Genomic DNA, 18,655 nt, shown 5'->3' with positions numbered 1-18,655 from the left:
CGTACTGCATCATCATCACAACGGACTTGATCACTTGAATTGTCCTCCAATTCCCCTACGCATTGTGCAATTCCCAGCCGGTGAGTCACGATTGCATACCTCCCAAGACTTCGTTCATGGGCCCGCGAAAATTCTGTTCCTCCCAAGACACCCGACGGGATGGGATGTGGGTACTACGTGCCCTCCCTTTGGATGTGCGTGTGAAATATTCTCACCCGCGATCGCCGCCAGAACCCCTGCATTCAACAGGTTCAGTCGATAGCTAGGATGGAATCAGAGCTCTAAATCTAAGACCTTGAACAAAAACATTAAATTGGTAGCCGTAGTTTATTTGCCTCTACACAAGGCGCACTCTGCTCCCTCGAGTTCATTCTTGAATTTTGACTTCATTCCCGCGCAACTGGACGATTAGAAACGGAAACGTTGCCAGCCAATGGTACGCAGAGACAACAGGATCCATCTTGCCTTCCTCAATCCACTTGACCCGACGAAAGAGCGAGGAAAGGCCAGAGGCAAAAGTGAAGAGTTCAAGTCCAACAGAGTAAAGAATTCCCTCGGCACGGCCAATCCCTCCATCATCTGATCTTATCTGATCCGGGCCTTTCCTCATTGGGCACGGCATCCTTGCAGGGCGATCATTAAACAATTAATAATTTAACATTGGGAAACGCGGACTCTTTGCCTTAGCCGGGTCTAGCATAGTCCGATGGGCCTCCTTCCTGCGAAAATTCTGTTTCCAGTTTTCATTTACTAATAGGCAGTCACTCGTCGTTAACGGCTGGTTCTCCCGGCGGTGATTCCAATTCCCGAGTCTCTTTTGGGGTGGTCTTTGCCGATGAACGGAATCCATTGGGCGAATTCCGGACCGACTGACTCGCTGGGTTGACCGACTTTTGATAAAGCCATCATAAAGCCGTCGGAATAGGCAGACCGGATCATGTTCGAGAACAGTCGGAGTTCGACTGTCAACAGCATTGTTTTCTAAGGTTTCCAATCGGAGTTTTTGGGGAACCATCCCATGCGAAACTAGTGCCGTCGCCGCTTTGCGTTGAGCAAGGGGGCTTTCAGATCCCGAATTGAAAGCAGTTACTCGTTTTGTCCCTCGGACTAAGTACTAACAGAAGAACTAGGTTCTTGATCCTTGCCTTCGTAAGACTGACCTCCTCAACGTTCCACCGATAATCGCCGTCTGGTCCCGGTGAACTTGGGTTATCATTGAAATTTTCATCTTGTGAACCCACTGCCCCTTTAGGTATTCCACTTGACGTCATGTCAGAGATAGTTCAAATTAATTCACTACACACACAGACACCTTGCACTACTCTGTACTCATACTCCGTAGACAGTAGAAATACACCGGTTCGCTCGGACAATTTTTCCCAATAAAGATACAAACTCCACTACTTCGTCACTGGCGTAAATATTAGTATTGCCATTAGCAATAATGTGAGCATCGATTGCAGAGTGCAAACCCTAAACGACGTCTTGCAGCTCCGTCAACCGCGGCGCCCCGGCAGACGGAGGGAACGAGAACTTGGTCTGGACAAAAGCCTTCTGTAGGCCCTGCTCTCGTCTCTCGAACAAAGCATACAGCTGGGGCATATCCTCCAGGCGCACGCGATGGGTCACCATGTCCAGCGGATTGATGTCCTGGCGTCGGATAAGTTCCAGCAGATGGTGCCAGTATTTGTGCACGGGCGCCTGGCCGTTGCCGATCAACCGGATGCCGGTTTGCATAATGGCTCCGATATTGAAGTGGTTGGTCTAAAGGGGAGTCCCTTGTGTCAGACATCCCGAGCTGAAGTTCCGGAAGGGAAGGGCATGATGACTTACGTATCCAGCGTAGATTCCCGTAATACCAACGCGTCCGAAGGGGCGGACGCTGGTGATCATTTCGTTCAACAACTCGGACGTGTCTGTCTCCATTCCCAACATCATCTCAAAGTAGTGTGCCCATCCTTTGGCATATTCGCCCGCGGCGCAATCCAGGGCGACATCAGGACCGCCGGGAACCATTTTCTTTAGCTGCGAGGTGATCGACTCCCCTCGCGGCAGTTGACTGAAATCGAGCGTCTCGACTTTCGGATTCTTAGATTGCACGAAATCCAACCGCCACGCTGCCTCTCCTCCGTCGATCAGTATAACTCGACTGGCTCCTTGAGCAAAACTGTACTCCACGACCATCTGCCCGATCGGCCCTGCACCCCAGACAGCGACGATGTCACCGGTCGTAACCCCGGTGTCGACAACACAGTGATAGGACGTAGCCAGGACGTCCGACAGATAAAGACCCTTTTCGTCGGGAACATCATCCGGGAGCTGCAGCAGGTTCACGTCGCCGTAGGGCACGCGAACATACTCGGCCTGACCACCGGCGAATCCACCAGTGAAATGGCTATATCCAAACATGCCTGAGGTGCGTTTACCGTACATGGCATTCTCAATGGTGTTTTCGTTTGTCCTTTCGCAGGTCGAGGTGAGCTGCTTTTGACAATTGTTACAATCACCGCAGGCAATGGGGAAAGCTGCCACCACGCGATCCCCAACTTTGACCTTCTTCGCTGCCGGTCCTACACTCTCGACCACTCCGCAAAATTCGTGGCCGAGTACATCCCCTTTCTCAAGCTGAGGAATGACACCTGCGACATGCGTGAGTTCGGGTCACTTGGCAGGGTGAAGTGCTGGCAAGTCATACCATGATAAAGATGGAGGTCACTCCCACAAATTGTACTCCCGGTGATCTTGACGATGACGTCGCCTTCATTAATGACTCTGGGCTTTGGCATCTCAACTGTCGCCATGTCAGTCCGTGTGTGCCGATAATCAGTTGGTACCCAATTAAAAATCCATTACTCACCAACCTCGACGGTGTTCTTGCCCTGCCATACCGTAGCCTTGATCTTCTCCCCCGTTTCTTGTCCGGACTCCCCCTTGGCGTAATTGCTTATGTCGGTGTCAATGGTGGCATTGTCCGAATGCCCCACGACCTTCTCTGCAATGTTGGCAGCCTGAGATACAGCCATCGTGGAACCAGAAGAAGAAAAATATCGTCGATCAGAAAATGCAAGAAGAAGAGCAAAACTTAATATGAACTTAAGGACTCCCACGCTAAGAAATGAGCGCGATGGTCGCTTTATAACGGTGGCGATGCGTCCCCGGATTGACTGACATCACGGTGAAGTCGACGTTCTTCGGTCATTCTTGGAACAACCAGCTTCTGGCCATGTCCGGGTCTTTCCCCCGCAAGAGGTCTTTGACCCATGGTTTCTCCAGCATCTTTCGGGTTATTCGTAAACATTGTCAAATTCAACTTCGTTCCCAAAAGAAACTGTGAAGTGAATGTCTCCGGCTTCAATGCGTCGGCCCTCGTCGAGTCGTCGGCGTTCAGCATGCAGCTATCAGGTTCTACAGCTGCGTCATCGCGACCAGTCTGCATCGCACAACTCAGTCAAACTTTCGAATGGACCAGCGAGATGACGCATTGAGTCTCGAGTGTGCTGCATGTCGGCCGTGGGTGTAGGGCAGCAACTGTCGGTCCAACGGTACGATTCCAGCGCATTGAATCTGATCCGTCACATCTTCGCCTTTGGGTCAATAAGTGCCTCGTGCCAGCTGTTCAGGGATGCCGTGACGTTCCAAGGGATGCCAGAACGATGTTTTCTTGTCCTTCATAAACCCCTGTGGTTCCACATACTTGATCCCCCTCGTCCTTCATTCTTCCCAGCAGACTTTCGGTTTCTCTCTCGTGGCTCTCCGCCAGCAGATACCATGGTGAAACATAAGCACCTCGATCGCATTCTGAACCACGTCTTTCCCAAAGACCAAAAGCAAGAACAGCATCATCATCATCACTATCAGCAATGCCATAACTGTACCAGCAATGGCCCCAGCCAGGTGCCTCAGGGGCCTCCCCAAGGGATGCCGCATCAGCCCCAACAGCGGCCGACGCCGCCCGCATCTCCTCCAGGTGGGTTGATTGCATGTTTTACTTCTAGTAATCTTTGTCCTCTTAGCATAGGGCCGGAATCCGATCGCGGATGAGCACCTGTCCCCCAATTATCCCCCAAACCTACTGCATACCACTGCCTAGATCTGCCAGATGCCACACCGATGGTTAAATTCCAATCACTGTCCTTGAGCGCCGATTTATCTCCTGTCCCGTAGCCCAGTTTCTCGATATGATCTATTTATCAAATTCCCCTTTGTGTTTTTTGTTGAAACAGAGGCCGTTCGCTCATTTTCCAAACAATCATGACCCCGAGCCTCCGAAGCAATCACTCTCCATACCGTTTGATTTCCTTGCGTTCTTTTTGCTCTTTCTGGTAATTATTTGCAACCAGCATGCTTACCAAAATCCTGTTCCTATCGTTGCTTGCAGCATCTCCGGGTATGACCCAATATAAACCGCCGAGGACTCCGGCATCATCTGAACCACAGAGGGTTTTTGCTCACTTCATTGTAAGCTTAAAACCTGTTCTCGAGGATCCTATCAAATTGCATTGACAGGTTTTTTAGGTGGGCAATGCATACTCCATGACTCCGCAACACTGGGAGACCGACATAATTGAGGCCTCAAAAGCTCATGTTGACGGGTTTGCGTTGAATGTGGCTCCTCAGGATGACTATACTGATCGGGTACTCCAAACGGCGTATGATGCCGCCGAAAGGATTGGCAATTTCTCCTTGTTTATTTCTTTCGACTATGGATCTGGAGGTCCGTGGCCTGCGGACAGAGTGATCAACACCATCAATGCGTATAAAAGTCGGAAGGCACAATTCCACTTTCATGGAAAGCCCCTGGTTTCCACGTTTGAAGGAGTTGCCAATGCAGGTGATTGGCCGAGGATCAGGAGTGTTACAAATTGCACATTTATTCCAAACTGGACCAGTATGGGGCCGCAAGGTATCAGCAGCGTTCTGAACGAGATAGACGGTGCGTTCAGTTGGGACGCATGGCCCGTTGGAGCCAACGATAAGAACACATCAAGTGATATAGCATGGATGAAGGCTCTGGCAGGAAAGCCATATATGATGCCTGTTGCCCCTTGGTTCTATACAAACCTTCCCCAGTGGCATAAGAACTGGCTCTGGCGAGGAGATGATATGTGGCACTATCGATGGCAGCAGGTTATGGAGCTGCAGCCTTCGCTTGTCCAGGTAGGATCCCCTCTGTCAATTTCTTGTCTGGCCTTTTGCTCACACATATATCTTGCCCAATCTAGATCCTAAGTTGGAATGACTATGGGGAAACCCATTATATCGGACCAATTTATGACCCTGGAATACCCGATGGAGCGGCACGATATGTCCAGAATCATCCACATGATGCGTGGCGGGAACTCTTGCCTTATTACATTGACTCATACCGCCGCAATTTGAGGGATCCTCACAGTCAGCTGAGGTCGGCGTCCCCGGGCTTTTACAATCCAAGGTACCCCATGTCTTTCACAGACAAGATCGTCTACTGGTACCGATTGAACCCCAGCTCCGCGGGAAGTTCTGAAGGCACCACCGGGAACAACCCAGGTGCGGGTCAGCAGGTTTTGGCCCCTGGTCAAGTATCCCAGGATCGGGTATTCTTCAGCACATTCATAACCCAGCCGAGTGACGTATATGCCCAAATCGGAGGTGAATCACCGACATTCTTCCGGGTGAAGACACCAGGTCTCAACCACTTTTCCGTACCGTTCTACGGACAACGAGGCCCCGTGAAATTCGGTATCAAGCGGAATCATCAGGAAGTAGCGACAGCAACTGGTCCTCCTATCACTGATCAATGTGTTGGTGGCATTGTAGACTGGAATGCTTTCGTGGGTTCCAGCAGCTAGTGGGGTTGGGGGTTACGGAACCGGTAAGGATCGGATGATCATACGGACGAGGAATAACTAGCGTAAGCGAGCTATGAATATATGCGTGCAATCAATGAATGGTTTTTGATCTTCGAAAGGGATGGTTCCAAGTGACGGTGTGATCATCTTGTAGATGAATGGGCATGTGACGGGTATGACGTGCTTATCAGTTTGGTTCCTGAGGCCTGCGGAGAGCTAAGCCGAAAGCGGCCCCTCCGAGGCAAGCTTCCCCAACTTCCCCAGCCGTTCTCTCTCTCTCTTTCTCATTCCTCCTCCTTTCCTCTCTCACTCACGCATTACTTCCATTTAAGTATCTGCCACCCATTGGATCTCTTCCTACTGTACCCATCACCGTAACTTACTCAGTTTTGTTCCCTTTCTGCTATCTCATCATGACCAGGAAAAGTGTCCTTGGTCTCCGGGATTCTTCCTTGGCTTATCGCCTGTCTGGCCAGCTGCCGGAAGAAACAGCTGCATACACCTCAACCCCTTCTGTTTCTCCCCGTACAAACACTGAGAAAATTTCCCCTGAGGATTATGCTAAACCATACTGTGATTTCATGACTACGAATCCCACCATCTTCCACGCGGTCGACGGCTTTACCAAACAGCTGGAGAAGAACGGATACAAGCGCCTGCCAGAGCGGGAGCCTTGGACCTCCAAGTTGGAGCGTGGAGGGAAATACTACGTTACCCGGAACGCCAGTGCCTCCATTGCGTTCTCGATCGGAAAGGACTACCAGAGTGGCAATGGTTTGGCTATCATCGCCGGCCACATCGACGCGCTCACCGCCAAATTGAAGCCTGTCTCAAAGTTGCCCACAAAGTCGGGTTATGTCCAACTAGGGGTTGCTCCGTACGCAGGTGCTTTGAGTGATACCTGGTGGGATCGAGATCTCTCGATCGGTGGTCGTGTACTGGTTCGCAACCCTAATAGCGGCAAAGTCGAGTCCAAGCTGGTTAAGTTGGACTGGCCAATTGCGCGAATTCCAACGCTTGCTCCTCACTTCGGAGCTCCCTCGCAGCCGCCTTTCAACAAGGAAACCCAAATGGTTCCCATCATCGGCATTGACAACTCGGATCTCTTCTCGCAGGAGACCCCATCGTCATCCGACGCCGCTAGCGGTATTAAGCCTGGTACCTTTGCGGCCACACAACCAGAGAAACTGGTCAAAGTTATTTCTGGTGAGCTTGGTATCACCGACTATAGCACCATTCTTAGTTGGGAGCTCGAGCTGTTCGACAGTCAACCCGCGCGACTTGGTGGCCTGGAGAAGGACTTCATTTTCGCCGGTCGCATCGATGACAAACTCTGCTGTTATGCTGCCCAAGAGGCTCTCTTAGCATCGACCGACGACACGTCAACCGGCTCTGTGAAGATGGTGGGAATGTTTGATGACGAGGAAATCGGTAGCTTGCTGCGTCAAGGAGCCCGTTCCAATTTCATGAGCAGCGTGATCGAGCGCATTACGGAGGCCTTTGCACCCGAGTACGGGCCCAACGTTCTGTCTCAGACCGTGGCAAACAGCTTCTTTGTCTCCTCGGACGTCATCCACGCCGTCAATCCAAACTTCGCCGGTGTCTATCTAGAGAACCATGCTCCCCGGCTGAACGTGGGCGTGGCCGTGTCTGCCGATTCGAATGGCCACATGACGACAGACAGCGTGAGCTACGGCTTTATGAAGCGCATCGCCGATCGCACCGGCTCTACCCTGCAGGTCTTCCAGATCCGCAATGACTCTCGTAGCGGGGGAACGATCGGTCCCATGACCAGCTCTCGCATTGGCATGAGGGCTATTGATGTCGGAATCCCGCAGCTGAGCATGCACAGCATCCGCGCTACGACCGGAAGCTTGGATCCCGGCTTGGGAGTGAAGATTTTCAAGGGTTTCTTTGACCACTTTGAGGAAGTCGACAAGGAATTTGCCGACTTCTAGTTCTCATGTCCTTACCAAAGAGACGTTATATATCTATCCTATATAAACGTACGAACTCTCTATAGATATTTCACACCGGTCATTTACGACTCAATTAGAACATTGCTGGTATGAATTGCGCACTCGACTTGGAGCTTTTAGTTCACATTTGATTAGTTCATTGGTAAACAAGTTGTATCCTAATATATTTAAATGTTATATCTCTCAGTGTATATATATAAATCGAAAGGAAAAAAGAGGTTAGAGAAGATCATGTAAAGCCGAGTATGACTCAGTGAACCCTGAAGCGGGTGAAAACATAAGAAAACAAAGTCAGTGGATATCAAGATGCTAGGTGGTTTGTGTCATTTCCATATTTCAATTCTCCTCCCCTTCGTTGGAAGCTCCATTCATTCCCCGTCATATCAATATCATCGCGACGGTGACGACGAGGAAGACGATCCATTGCGAGATTCGATCGTGACGGCAGCCTCTTTGAGCTCCTGCGCCGTTTTGGCCTCTTTCAGCATGAGTTTCTCTTTGCCGTTGGCGTCGGTCCCCGGCGCAAGAGTCAACACTCGATCGGCGTCGGAGGTGCAATGCCCGTATTCCAGGTCGTCCATGGCCGTGATGGTCGTGGATACGGTGCCCGTGCCGTTCCAGTATGTGGGAGCGTGGCCGTGCGACAGGGGCGCGTTGCCATAGTCCGGGCCGCCGGTGCTTAATGTCGAGAGCAGATGTGGGAGGATGCGAGAGATCAGCGGGCGGAGGGTCGGGAGACACGCGCAGATGATGCCGGTGTTGCATTCGATGGCGGACCAGGTTGCCGCGTCGACGTTGTCGTCTATAGTACGGAGATTGTTCCTCGGTTAGTCCTGCGTGGTCGTGATGGATGGGTGGATGGATGCGTAGGTCAGTATTGTGAGAACATACAGGTGGGATCATCTGAGTCCGCAATCTTCTTCAAAGCGACGAGACGGCAAACGCTTGTGACACAGACACTAGGCGGGGAGATTCGTCGTTAGACATGGTCGAGAACGCAGAGGCTAAATGAAGATAGGGTTTCAACTTACAATCCGCCCAACGCAAAGATAGACATCAAGGCGATCTTCTGCCTCCTGGGAAGATCCAGTGCATACAAGGCCGGGAGGGGAATGAGCAAAATGGCAAGGTCGGTGGCAATGTGCATGGAAGCATTCGAGAACCAGAGTCCTTTCGAGCTCAAACAGTACCCGGGCAGCGAAGGGTCCCAGAATTTGGCCACGGGGATGCAATTGAGAAAGGCACTCAAGACGGCCCACGTCCCGTAGGTGGCCAGCACGCCGATCATGATCCACGAAATGCAGCGCATACGTCTCGTGGGGAAGACACGCCAGTACTGCATGAGAATGGACGCTTTGGCACAGAGTAATGCGGCGTTGTAGAAGGGGATGGTGACCCAGAATGCCTGTCCAAGTCCAGGATGAGCTCGAGCTTTTGACCATGGAGGATAGGAGTCTCATGTCCTTACCTTCATCTGTTTGAGCATGATGGGTGGTGGGATATCTACAGCATGCATACCCACGCCATTGAGGGCCTCCACGATGAACAATGCCATGAAGACAAATGACAAGATCTGGCTCAGATCGTTAGCCATGTCTCTTGTGTGTGAATCATGCGGGACAACGCCAATGTCTTACCAGGGCGATTACAATCATCCAGTCATTCGACTCCATCCGGTTCATCAGTCTGGTCCGAGTGTACAGGCGGGCAAGGACAAAACATGTTGCCAGAGTGGTGAAAACGACACTGATAGATAGCCCTTTAACTCCCCCCGGCGACAGATAGGTAGTGCCGTCGCTCCGAGGGAGGACTGTGTTGTGGTCAGGGCTCGACATTGCTGCTCCTGGGAGGACTTGGATAGAACCTCACGACACGAAGGACCGACTCGAGTGAGATCGTGACAGGAAAGTCAAATATTAGACGTTCATGCAGGCAGGCACCGGAATCTCAAGCCCAACCAGACGTGCATGCGCCGAGTCTAGGTGACACTGTGTGAGCATGGAAGACCTCAGTGGCATTTCGTGGAGGGAAGAAGCACGAACGACTGCGGAGTGGATAAGAGTTATAAACGTTTTGTCCTAGGGTCCCAGAAACGGCCAGGCTTCATGAGGGATTAAGTTAATACTAGGCACCTGGGCCGTGAGAACCCTGGCTCAGCGTTTCATTTGCTTCTCCGGATTGGTGGAGCGACGCCTCGACAGGGACAGGGACAGGGAACTAGGATGTACGAAAAAGATAGAGAAAGGAGACCAGGAAGAGTATGAAAGGAAAAAGCAAGCAAGGGAGAGGGCAAATAAGCAAGTCATGGATAGAAGCCACTGTCACATTTAGGATTGATGGATAGAGCCAGTGCGCATGGGTTATGCCTGGCCCAGTTCACTCTATCTTTCCCTATTTTTCTCTCATCGGGATTTTTTTTTCTTTCGTGTGTCTGTTTCTTTTTTTCGTTTCTTTTCTTTCTTTTTTTGTGGAGTCCTGGCACTAAACTTGCCCCCCTGCAACACCAACAACGGACAATCAGGCGATAGGTCCCAGCCCTTTGGGGTCACTAAGGCTGATTTCAACGTCAATGATCGGCTCCAACAGAGCCCACCCGCTCAGGGAAACCATCCGGTCCAGTCAGAAGGAAGGGGGATGGGTGGAGAGGTCAATAGATTGACGATGTATCCAAAACTTTCCCACAGGAGGGGAGGTGGGCCGTGCAGGCCAGAAAGATGTATGACGGCCTACAGTGTTCACTCTACATGTGCATTGGCCTTGGTATGCATGAGCGTAGTCCATGGGCTGTCATACGATGTGTACAAGAGCTCCTGCTTGAGCTGCCCGACAGTGCATAAGACGGACAGATCGTGGCGAAGGGAAGGAAGGGGATTAAACCCCTTTTTACCCTAGACTTTTCTGCCTGTGTTAGCTGGCTGGTGAGATTAGTGAGGGCCCAAACATGTGCATGACCTAGTCAAGCAAAGAGACAGGGGGGGAACTGGAGCCGAGCTTGTCAGTGACTCAATCATTCGATTTTCCAAGTGCTGCAGCAGGGATCATTTCCGAGTCACCAACAACGGGCCCCTGCTGCCACCTCCTCTCCTGGAAAGGGGTCTCTCTTCCTTCTTCGCAGAGTGATTGAAGTCTGAATTGCTTCAATTACCCTACAGGGCATCCCTTCGAGCAAGGGATACAGGGTATACCTAGGTTTCCCTTCTTCCAGCTTCTCTTCTCCCCTTTTCTCCTCTCGAGCGGGCGATGACGTTTGTTGGTGCTTTTGTTTTTGTGTCGGCATCTCAGCAGAACCATTCCGGCCTTCCAAAAGGATCAGTTTGTGGGAAAGATGCGATGTGTCGAGTTTCTTTTCCTCCGGGGGTGATAGCGAGCCACATTGGATAACGGACATGCAGGGGATGCAAAGTACCGTACAGCCGGATGACAGCTTCCACCTGTTGCTCCACTCCAAATCCACCAGATCAGTTTCTATTCTCGCGCACAAAGAGGAGAGAAAGAGATATGGGGAGACAGAAAGAGGGGCAAAAAAACGTCCGGTCGAAGTGGGCCCGGTCCATTCAGGCGAAAGTTGATACATCACATTTGCTCCAAATGTCTCGCTTCAATCCCGGGACGATCAAATTTAGATCCGCCCAGAGAAATTATTGCTTCTTCGAAAAGCCTAATGATGTTGTATTCGCTTTGGGGTGTTTCCCCCAGATATTCGAAGGCCAATAAATGTCGGTTCTATCGACAATTTAGACTTAATTATAGGTTCCTGATCCCAAGCCTTGAGATGGTGGCACAAAGTCCGCCACTGTGGTTAATAGCGTTCCCACCCCGGCATCCGATTGACAATGGTGGCGATCGCAGCTTTGGCCTTTTACCGTTTCGATAGTCTCTACTTAATCGAGTGCATAGAGACTATCTATGGGATGTCAGCTGTCCACTAGATCTGACATGATGATGGGCTGGGAGGAAGGGGGAAAGACGGGGTGGCATCGTTGTGTAACCCTCGAGGAGCACTAGTCTCTCGTGTTATTTCTGTTTGCTCGATTCAAGTCTCCCAGAGATCAGATCGATTGGAAATGCACGGGGAGGCGAGCGCGTTGCTAGTAGCTTCTCGCTGCTGGCTTTTCGACTATTACTGTACACCGTAGTTTAGGTCGCACAATCCATGCTCTTAGGATATATAGCTCATGCTCTTATCACGCCAGGTGTTTCTGCCAGTATTTAGCACCATCTGAGCAAGTGTCGGTCAGAGAGGTGGTAAATTGCGCTCTTGGGTTCAAGAGGGCGCTAAGAAGCAGAGATTACTTAGCTCATTCTCTCTTGGCTGGCTCTGATAATCTCAGAACTTGGAAGCTGATGAGCTCTAAGCAGGGCCCGGTGCTCTATTATGATCTACACAGCCGTGATCATCTCGTATAGGACAATGGAATGCAACTCTGCCATGAATGAGATTCATAAGAAAAAGGGAGGAGTCCAAAAAGGAAGCGCCTTGGCCACCCATGTGACCTGTACTTCGAGTTCATAAAATTGTGCAGAACACCTTACTCTCTGTCAATTGTACTATACGGAGTACTCCATACAGGGCAGATGAGTCTACATAATTTACCTTCTTCTATCGGAGACGAAGGTGAAACCAGCTCATTAAAGTTGGTGGGGGTGTGTTCACCCAGTTCACAAGAGACAATTCCCCTCTTCCTGGTCTTCAGCCTGAAGATTCATCATACAGTGAGGAGAGTCTTCGATTGACTAGTCAGGAATCGCTCCTGCCACTACTGGATGTGAACAGACTGTCCATGATATGGTGTCCTTGACCGACAAGTTTGTTTGTGCCACCTCCCCTATCTCGTAGCCCTAATTAAATCATGTGCTTGCAGGAAGGGCAAACAAGAGCAAGCACACATTTGTTTGCTATTCCCATCACTCTTCAGCACATCTGCACATGCTAACTTGACTGGATTAAAAATCCTCCTGTCGATCCACATCTTCATGTACGGTGCATGCATGTACTTTTGCTGTCAATGCGAGTCTGCGACCGCGGCCCTCCCCGGTTGACTCGGCGATAGCATGGATGCTGGTTTGCCCTTGCCACGCCGGGGATTCTGGTCCCAGATTAATGACTGGTTCAAGCATCTTGTGTGAAGAGTCTTGGATTATGGATTGCAGGGTTTGCCCTTGGTTGAGGATGCACAACGTGCATTGTGTCCGCTACCTCCGCAGGCAGAATGGATGTATATCCAGAATGCACCGTCTTCTTAACTCGCAGCGAAGTGATGGAAATTGTAATGATTTGTGAATGTTACGTGTCACTCCAGGGACTTCACTCAGCATTATCATTTAGCGAGGAATGAAAGTATAGAGCTAGAGAATATTTGAGTTATAGCATGGGGTACGGAGTGGAGTAGAGACTGATTTGTGTTCAAAAAAAGTACAGGAATGCATCGATCTAGTATTAATTTCAGTTACTGTTGTAGGAATATAGGTGTACTGGCTGGGAATGTCTTCTCTCGCTGTCCTTCATAAGCTTTTATTGAATGTCAAGGATTCATGATCTACAGTTGGCAAAGTATATAATTAGCTGGTTGACTTTGTTCTAGGGAAAGTGTATCCTGTAGATCGCGTATATGGTGTATGGGCACATTGAGAATGCAGGCTACCGCCGAGCTTCTGGGAGAGACATCTCTCCGCTATTCTAAGTCCTTGAAGATGAGTTATATATGTCCCACAATCCGATGTTGCCTAACAGGTGCCTTCAGTGTCATACTAGTAGTAAGGCAATACTTGACTCTACTCGTTTCTCTGCTTGCAAATACTAGTAGCTGTAGGATTGCAGTGGTTACAACGGTATACTTGTAAACATAGCCTCGGTCCCTTTCAAGAGGATGATAATGAGCTGTTTCTATTCATTAAGTTCAGGCGAATCATGCAATCTAACGGTCTCTTTCCGAAAAGTACCAGAATTTCGGATTCAGAATCCACGCGATCGTTTCATTGTCACGCACAGGCACTCTATATGACTGATATATATGTACGTTGATGAGCAGGAAGGAGGTTCCGATGATAGATCAGACATGCGTGGTGGTAGAACCGGGAAATGCCATGTGCATGACGCGACGGTTGAGCCCCCTCGGAGAAGGAGACAACGACCTGTCTGATTGACCTGAAGACTTATACTTTTGGTGCAGAGTCCAGACTGGAGAGTTGAGAGATGAGAATCGAAGGCCGCAAAGGTCCTCCGATAAGCCGACGCTAAGATAAGGACGACGCACGGATCACCCAAAAAATTCCCCTCGAAAATCGGGACGCATCACAATTTGAATCACCTCACTTTCTTCCTCCCACTACCCCACACGTGCGTCATCTGGCTTGTTCTCTGCTTGGTATAATTCTAGTAAAGCGACCGGAGAGCAAGTCATATCCATCATGGCGGACTCGACCACCACCACGCCGCCTAAATCCGTCCACACCATCGTGCTTGACGCCGGCCCCATCCTCAAAAATACCCCGCCGCTATCCACCCTACTCGCACAAAGCGAGGAACTCCTCATCACTCCGTCTGTGGTCGCCGAAATCCGTGATCCCGATGCTCGCGCTCGAGTGGAAACCCTCTACCTACCATTCTTGAAGCAGCGATCCCCCTCTCCGAAGAGCGTGGCGATCTTGAGCGAATTTGCCCGCAAAACTGGTGACCGCTCCGTGCTGAGTAAAACCGATATCGAGGTCCTGGCGCTGGCCTATGAGCTGGAGTGCGAGCGCAATGGCGGCGACTGGCGACTACGGAGTGTTCCCGGTCAGAAACAGGTGAATGGCAAGCCCCCCGTGAAGGAGGAAGAACAGAAGACCGAAGGCGAGCCCGAGTCAGCTGAGATCAATTCCTCCGCCCCTGAGATGGATACCGTGGCCGAGGACCTCAAGAAGACTTCGCTAGAGGGTGGTAACGAGGAGTCGCAAACAGAAACTCCTGCCGCTGCCACAGAGACGGCGAAGGAGGATGCACCCGTCGATCCCTCGGCGGCTCAGGCGCTCGAAGAAGAGCAAGAAGAGGAAGCCGATGCTGCTGACGACGAATCGGATGGCGGAGAATGGATTACACCTTCGAATTTCAAGAAGCGACAGGCTCGCGATGAAGGAAGCTCCTCGGCAACCCCAGAGCCCAAGGTGATGCAGGTCGCAACCATGACAACTGATTTTGCGGTAAGTATCACTTCCTTTAGGATGATATGAGAACCGCGAACTGATAGGAAACTCCAGTGCCAAAACGTCTTGCTCCAGATGAACTTGAACCTGCTTTCGACAACCACCTTGCAAAGAATCAGACACCTCAAATCGTTCATCAAACGCTGCCACGCTTGTTTCCTTACCACCAAAGACATGAGCAAACAATTCTGTCCTCGCTGCGGAAAGGACACCCTTACCCGTGTCTCTTGCACCACGAATTCCAATGGACAGTTTACGATGCACCTGAAGAAGAACATGCAGTGGAACAACCGGGGCAACAAATTCAGTGTCCCCAAGCCCGTTCACGGAAGTTCCAATGGAAAATGGAAAGGTGGCGGTGGTAAAGGCGGCTGGGGAACAGAACTTATCTTGGCCGAGGACCAGAAAGAATACACAAGGGCCACGGCAGAGGAGAACCGAAGACTGCGCAAAGAGCGGGATCTGATGGACGAGGATTATCTCCCAGCTATTCTGACCGGAGAACGAAGCAGGCAGGGAGGTCGCATCAAGGTGGGCGCCGGCCGAAATGTGAACTCAAGAAAGCGGTAAAGGCACCCATTTATGACCTTCTTTCTCTCATTTTTCCTCTTTTGCATCGACACTGGAACGGCGTTTGGCCCAAAAAAAGTATCTTTCCTGATGTTTAATGATGCCCATGTGGGTTTATGATGGGTTTACGATAAGGGATTGATTTCGATGGATTCATAGAGCACATAGGCATATATAAGGATATAGATCAAAAGCGAATTTCCTCTAAAATATGGCCGCTGGGCTTTTCCCAACCAGTATATCAGAAATCGAAAGGTCTCGGAGAGATCTCTTTTCGCTTAGTTCACACATTAACACCATTCGCCATTTAAATGAATCGAAATGTCAAAACACCTTTTGCCCGTCGAATTTCAAATAGTCCACCCTTCGACAAATTACAACGCAGCGACCTCCTTGTCTGTGATCATGTGTTAGCTTGACGTACGACTCCACAACGGAAGCAACACTTCTTCATACCGGGCTGCTGGGTCAGAAGCAGACCATATCTCTTCTTGAGAGTGACACGGTGCCTATATCGATGCGATACCCTGGTTAGCCAGCCGTTTCCTTCAAGCGATCGTATTTCTAATCCTTCGCTTCACCATAAGGGTCGACGAACCGAGAGTACTTGTCATCGGGAGAGAATCGGGCAGGGTGAGCCGACTTCGTGACGCGGCCCTGGGTATCGACCTTCTTCAGGGTGTAGACCCTCTTGCCTTCGGCATCAAGCGAGTACTATCGGATATAGGTTTAGCGGTTGTAGGATTCAGGATTTGCGCAATCGAACGCCGAGCGCAATGGGTCGACATACCATAAGATGCATCCTATATTAGAAGCACACGAAGTCAGAAATCTGTAGATCCATGTGTGGTCATCGCATCATCCTCGGATGAAAACTTACTTGAAGTGTGTTCTTGAACAGACTAACGGGTGGATTAGAATGATGGGGAGAGATTCAGGTCGTCCAAGTCGTGCCGCAATTCTCGTCCGGAGGTTTTGGGTGGATTTTTTTTTCTTTGCTGCTGGAAACCCGCCGTGCACAGACCACCCGAGCAAGTAGCCAAGCTGAGTCATCCGCGAACAACTTTTAAGGCTGCCCAAGCGAGCGATTTTTTTCTTCTTTCTTCTCTTCCCTGCAACACCACAAATCAACCTTAGAACAATCCGAAGGTCTCGGGATCATAATGATGAGCATCCCCGGTCGGATTCCAACATGATGCGGTTGGAGTATTCTTGACGGATTGCCAATTGTATTTAACCTCAATCACTCCTGGTCTTTCACTAGACCTGTTGGATCCCCCTCCAGAAACAAAGATTTTCTGGTAAGCATCAGCAGCTTTCCTAAGCTTGTGAAGTGCTTGCATTCAATCTCCGGTGATGACTACCAAACTATACCCAAACCTAGGCAATGGCACCTTGATTTCTAGCTATTGTCGATGATGGTGTGTATTTGACTACAACGGTATCTGAGGAGCATTGAATTCAACCCACTTTGCATTGCATGGATGATTCGTAACGAAGAGTTCCGCGGCTGACTCTTCGCTTGATAGTAGACCTTGCATATCAATTCCATTATAACCTTTTACTGTCTCCTCTCCCTTAAGATCCACTAGTTTCTCATGGCTTCCAAGCCCAACTCTACAACAAGCTCCGGTCCTGAGGCTGCGGCCGGGGCTGCCACGCCGGATTCCTCGCGAAACAATGCACGACCTGCTCGCCGTCCGCGGCCACCCAGACCCAACTACAAACACATACACCGTTTCCCCCTACCCGTCAGCGTTCACCCGCTCCCTCCTCTGATCCCCCACAATCCTCTGTCCATTGTCAGCGTGCTCCTGTCGTATCTGACGTACTTTGTGTCTCCCCCGCATCATGAAGTATATCCCGCCTACTTCGACTCCAATACTTCGTCGGTGCACGTGACAGACGAGAAGGCCATCCGGGCGCTGTGGGAAATGGGTTTCTTCGGCAAGGGCACTTTGAGTCGAAGTGAACCGAGCTGGTTAGAACGGGAGAAGAAGAGGAGGGGGCTGCTCGGAGGGGTTACTAGTGAAGAGGCGACCCGACAGCGAAGATCCGAGCGTCGTGAATTGAAACTGGAGCGAGCTCGGATGGAGAGAGTCGCCATCGAGGAGAGATTGAAAGTAGAGGCGCTTGCGCGAGAGACCGGCGTCATGCCGGCCGATCAGTCTACTATGCCAGCAGCCGCTGATGGTGTTACTACTGGCGCTGCCCCCACCACCGAAAAGTACTCTTTGCGAAAGGCTAAAGAAGCCCGAATTCAGGAGACACGGCAGGCGGTAGCACAGAGCGAAGAGGGTGGCTCTCCCGGAAAGAAGGCCGTGCGGTTTTCCCCGGTAGTTCAAGCAAAGGAATTTGCCTCAGATTCTATCTTGCACCTACCGGACTCAAGCCCTCCGGAACAAGATGCCGGCGAGGAGCCTGTGTTGGAAAATGAAGAACACCTTCAGCTATCTAATGAGGAGGCTTTCTTTTTGGTGTATGGACTGGGTGCTCTCCAGGTCTTTGATCGGAAGCAGAATCGCGCACTATCCTCCACCGCTCTCCTTTCAACGTTCTGTCAGCACTCGTACTTCCCCACGCGCAATCCATCCACGGACTTGCACCCCGACGACCCGTTTATGGTCTCGTACGTTGTGTATCACCACTTCCGCTCTCTCGGATGGGTCGTACGCTCCGGCGTGAAGTTCGGAGTTGACTACATCCTTTACAACCGGGGACCCGTTTTCTCGCATGCTGAATACGCAGTTGTGGTTCTTCCGTCCTACGAGGACCCCTACTGGTCCGCAACTGAAGAGCGGCAAGCGCAGTGTGCCCAGAAACAGGCCCGTAGCTGGTGGTGGTTCCATTGCGTCAACCGGGTCCAGGCGCAGGTGAAGAAGACCTTGATGGTTTGCTACGTCGACATCCCACCTCCCGCTTCGGATGATCCGACGGCAGCTTCAGAGGGGGATATTGGAGCCCTCCTTGGCCGGTATCAAGTGCGAGAAATGACGATTCGACGATGGGTGCCGAATCGGACACGAGACTAGGTACGGAGTCGCCGGTGGTGCTATTATTATCTTAGTGATGATTTTTCATTCTGTACATAATATG

At 50.8% G+C, this 18,655-nt stretch overlaps 9 protein-coding genes across 11 annotated transcripts; 4 read left to right on the top strand and 5 right to left on the bottom strand.

Annotated features, from left to right (window-relative positions):
* Positions 1–1,207: 1,207 nt before the first annotated feature.
* Positions 1,208–3,098, bottom strand: LDX57_008084. 2 transcript variants are annotated; one of them, XM_046089809.1, is made up of 4 exons: positions 2,858–3,098; positions 2,696–2,791; positions 1,834–2,639; positions 1,208–1,764 (listed from the first exon to the last, which is right to left on the bottom strand). In XM_046089809.1, the coding sequence occupies exons 1-4, from the start codon at positions 3,021–3,023 to the stop codon at positions 1,474–1,476; spliced, it is 1,359 nt and encodes a 452-aa protein (XP_045945781.1). In that variant the 5' UTR covers positions 3,024–3,098; the 3' UTR covers positions 1,208–1,473. The 2 variants fall into 2 exon arrangements, with proteins under 2 accessions (XP_045945781.1, XP_045945782.1); XM_046089810.1 differs by having other exon boundaries at positions 1,208–2,639.
* A 35-nt stretch (positions 3,099–3,133) lies between these two features.
* Positions 3,134–3,982, bottom strand: LDX57_008083 (uncharacterized protein; the record flags this gene model as incomplete). The annotated part of the gene is made up of 2 exons (XM_046089808.1): positions 3,134–3,430; positions 3,695–3,982. The coding sequence occupies 2 exons, from the start codon at positions 3,980–3,982 to the stop codon at positions 3,134–3,136; spliced, it is 585 nt and encodes a 194-aa protein (XP_045945780.1).
* On the top strand, positions 3,284–5,908 carry LDX57_008082 (glycoside hydrolase family 71 protein). Of its 2 annotated transcripts, XM_046089807.1 has the most exons (4): positions 3,284–3,967; positions 4,379–4,458; positions 4,516–5,157; positions 5,223–5,908. In XM_046089807.1, the coding sequence occupies exons 1-4, from the start codon at positions 3,502–3,504 to the stop codon at positions 5,826–5,828; spliced, it is 1,794 nt and encodes a 597-aa protein (XP_045945778.1). In that variant the 5' UTR covers positions 3,284–3,501; the 3' UTR covers positions 5,829–5,908. The 2 variants fall into 2 exon arrangements, with proteins under 2 accessions (XP_045945778.1, XP_045945779.1); XM_046089806.1 differs by lacking the exon at positions 3,284–3,967 and having other exon boundaries at positions 4,239–5,157.
* A 333-nt stretch (positions 5,909–6,241) lies between these two features.
* On the top strand, positions 6,242–7,786 carry LAP4 (M18 family aminopeptidase; the record flags this gene model as incomplete). Its single annotated transcript, XM_046089805.1, has 1 exon — positions 6,242–7,786. The coding sequence occupies one exon, from the start codon at positions 6,242–6,244 to the stop codon at positions 7,784–7,786; it is 1,545 nt and encodes a 514-aa protein (XP_045945777.1).
* Positions 7,787–8,196: 410 nt separating this feature from the next.
* Positions 8,197–9,489, bottom strand: LDX57_008080 (uncharacterized protein; the record flags this gene model as incomplete). The annotated part of the gene is made up of 5 exons (XM_046089804.1): positions 8,197–8,609; positions 8,699–8,766; positions 8,839–9,212; positions 9,276–9,380; positions 9,445–9,489. The coding sequence occupies 5 exons, from the start codon at positions 9,487–9,489 to the stop codon at positions 8,197–8,199; spliced, it is 1,005 nt and encodes a 334-aa protein (XP_045945776.1).
* Positions 9,490–10,856: 1,367 nt separating this feature from the next.
* LDX57_008079 (uncharacterized protein) lies at positions 10,857–11,381 on the bottom strand (the record flags this gene model as incomplete). The annotated part of the gene is made up of 1 exon (XM_046089803.1): positions 10,857–11,381. One exon carries the CDS (start codon positions 11,379–11,381, stop codon positions 10,857–10,859), a length of 525 nt encoding a protein of 174 aa, XP_045945775.1.
* Positions 11,382–14,215: 2,834 nt separating this feature from the next.
* On the top strand, positions 14,216–15,559 carry nob1 (rRNA-binding endoribonuclease; the record flags this gene model as incomplete). Its single annotated transcript, XM_046089802.1, has 2 exons — positions 14,216–14,986; positions 15,044–15,559. The coding sequence occupies 2 exons, from the start codon at positions 14,216–14,218 to the stop codon at positions 15,557–15,559; spliced, it is 1,287 nt and encodes a 428-aa protein (XP_045945774.1).
* Positions 15,560–15,933: 374 nt separating this feature from the next.
* On the bottom strand, positions 15,934–16,612 carry NOP10 (H/ACA ribonucleoprotein complex subunit NOP10; the record flags this gene model as incomplete). Its single annotated transcript, XM_046089801.1, has 5 exons — positions 15,934–15,956; positions 16,016–16,068; positions 16,158–16,273; positions 16,350–16,362; positions 16,440–16,612. The coding sequence occupies 5 exons, from the start codon at positions 16,610–16,612 to the stop codon at positions 15,934–15,936; spliced, it is 378 nt and encodes a 125-aa protein (XP_045945773.1).
* Positions 16,613–17,157: 545 nt separating this feature from the next.
* On the top strand, positions 17,158–18,591 carry sen2 (tRNA splicing endonuclease subunit SEN2; the record flags this gene model as incomplete). Its single annotated transcript, XM_046089800.1, has 1 exon — positions 17,158–18,591. One exon carries the CDS (start codon positions 17,158–17,160, stop codon positions 18,589–18,591), a length of 1,434 nt encoding a protein of 477 aa, XP_045945772.1.
* Between the last annotated feature and the right edge of the window lie 64 nt (positions 18,592–18,655).

The sequence above is a fragment of the Aspergillus melleus genome (assembly GCF_016097325.1).
Source record: "Aspergillus melleus strain CBS 546.65 chromosome Unknown contig4, whole genome shotgun sequence".
Lineage (NCBI taxonomy): Eukaryota > Fungi > Ascomycota > Eurotiomycetes > Eurotiales > Aspergillaceae > Aspergillus > Aspergillus melleus.
This window is presented reverse-complemented; position numbering and strand designations above follow the sequence as displayed.

Coding starts and splice junctions, on each gene's coding strand:
- LDX57_008084 (XM_046089809.1), bottom strand. CDS start 3,023: ATGGCTGTATCTCAGGCTGCCAACATTGCAGAGAAGGTCGTGGGGCAT. Junction 2,640..2,695: donor TGACCTCCATCTTTATCATG/GTATGACTTGCC, acceptor CGCATGTCGCAG/GTGTCATTCCTCAGCTTGAG. Junction 1,765..1,833: donor CGGGAATCTACGCTGGATAC/GTAAGTCATCAT, acceptor ACTCCCCTTTAG/ACCAACCACTTCAATATCGG.
- LDX57_008082 (XM_046089807.1), top strand. CDS start 3,502: ATGTCGGCCGTGGGTGTAGGGCAGCAACTGTCGGTCCAACGGTACGAT. Junction 4,459..4,515: donor GGGTTTTTGCTCACTTCATT/GTAAGCTTAAAA, acceptor CAGGTTTTTTAG/GTGGGCAATGCATACTCCAT. Junction 5,158..5,222: donor TGCAGCCTTCGCTTGTCCAG/GTAGGATCCCCT, acceptor TGCCCAATCTAG/ATCCTAAGTTGGAATGACTA.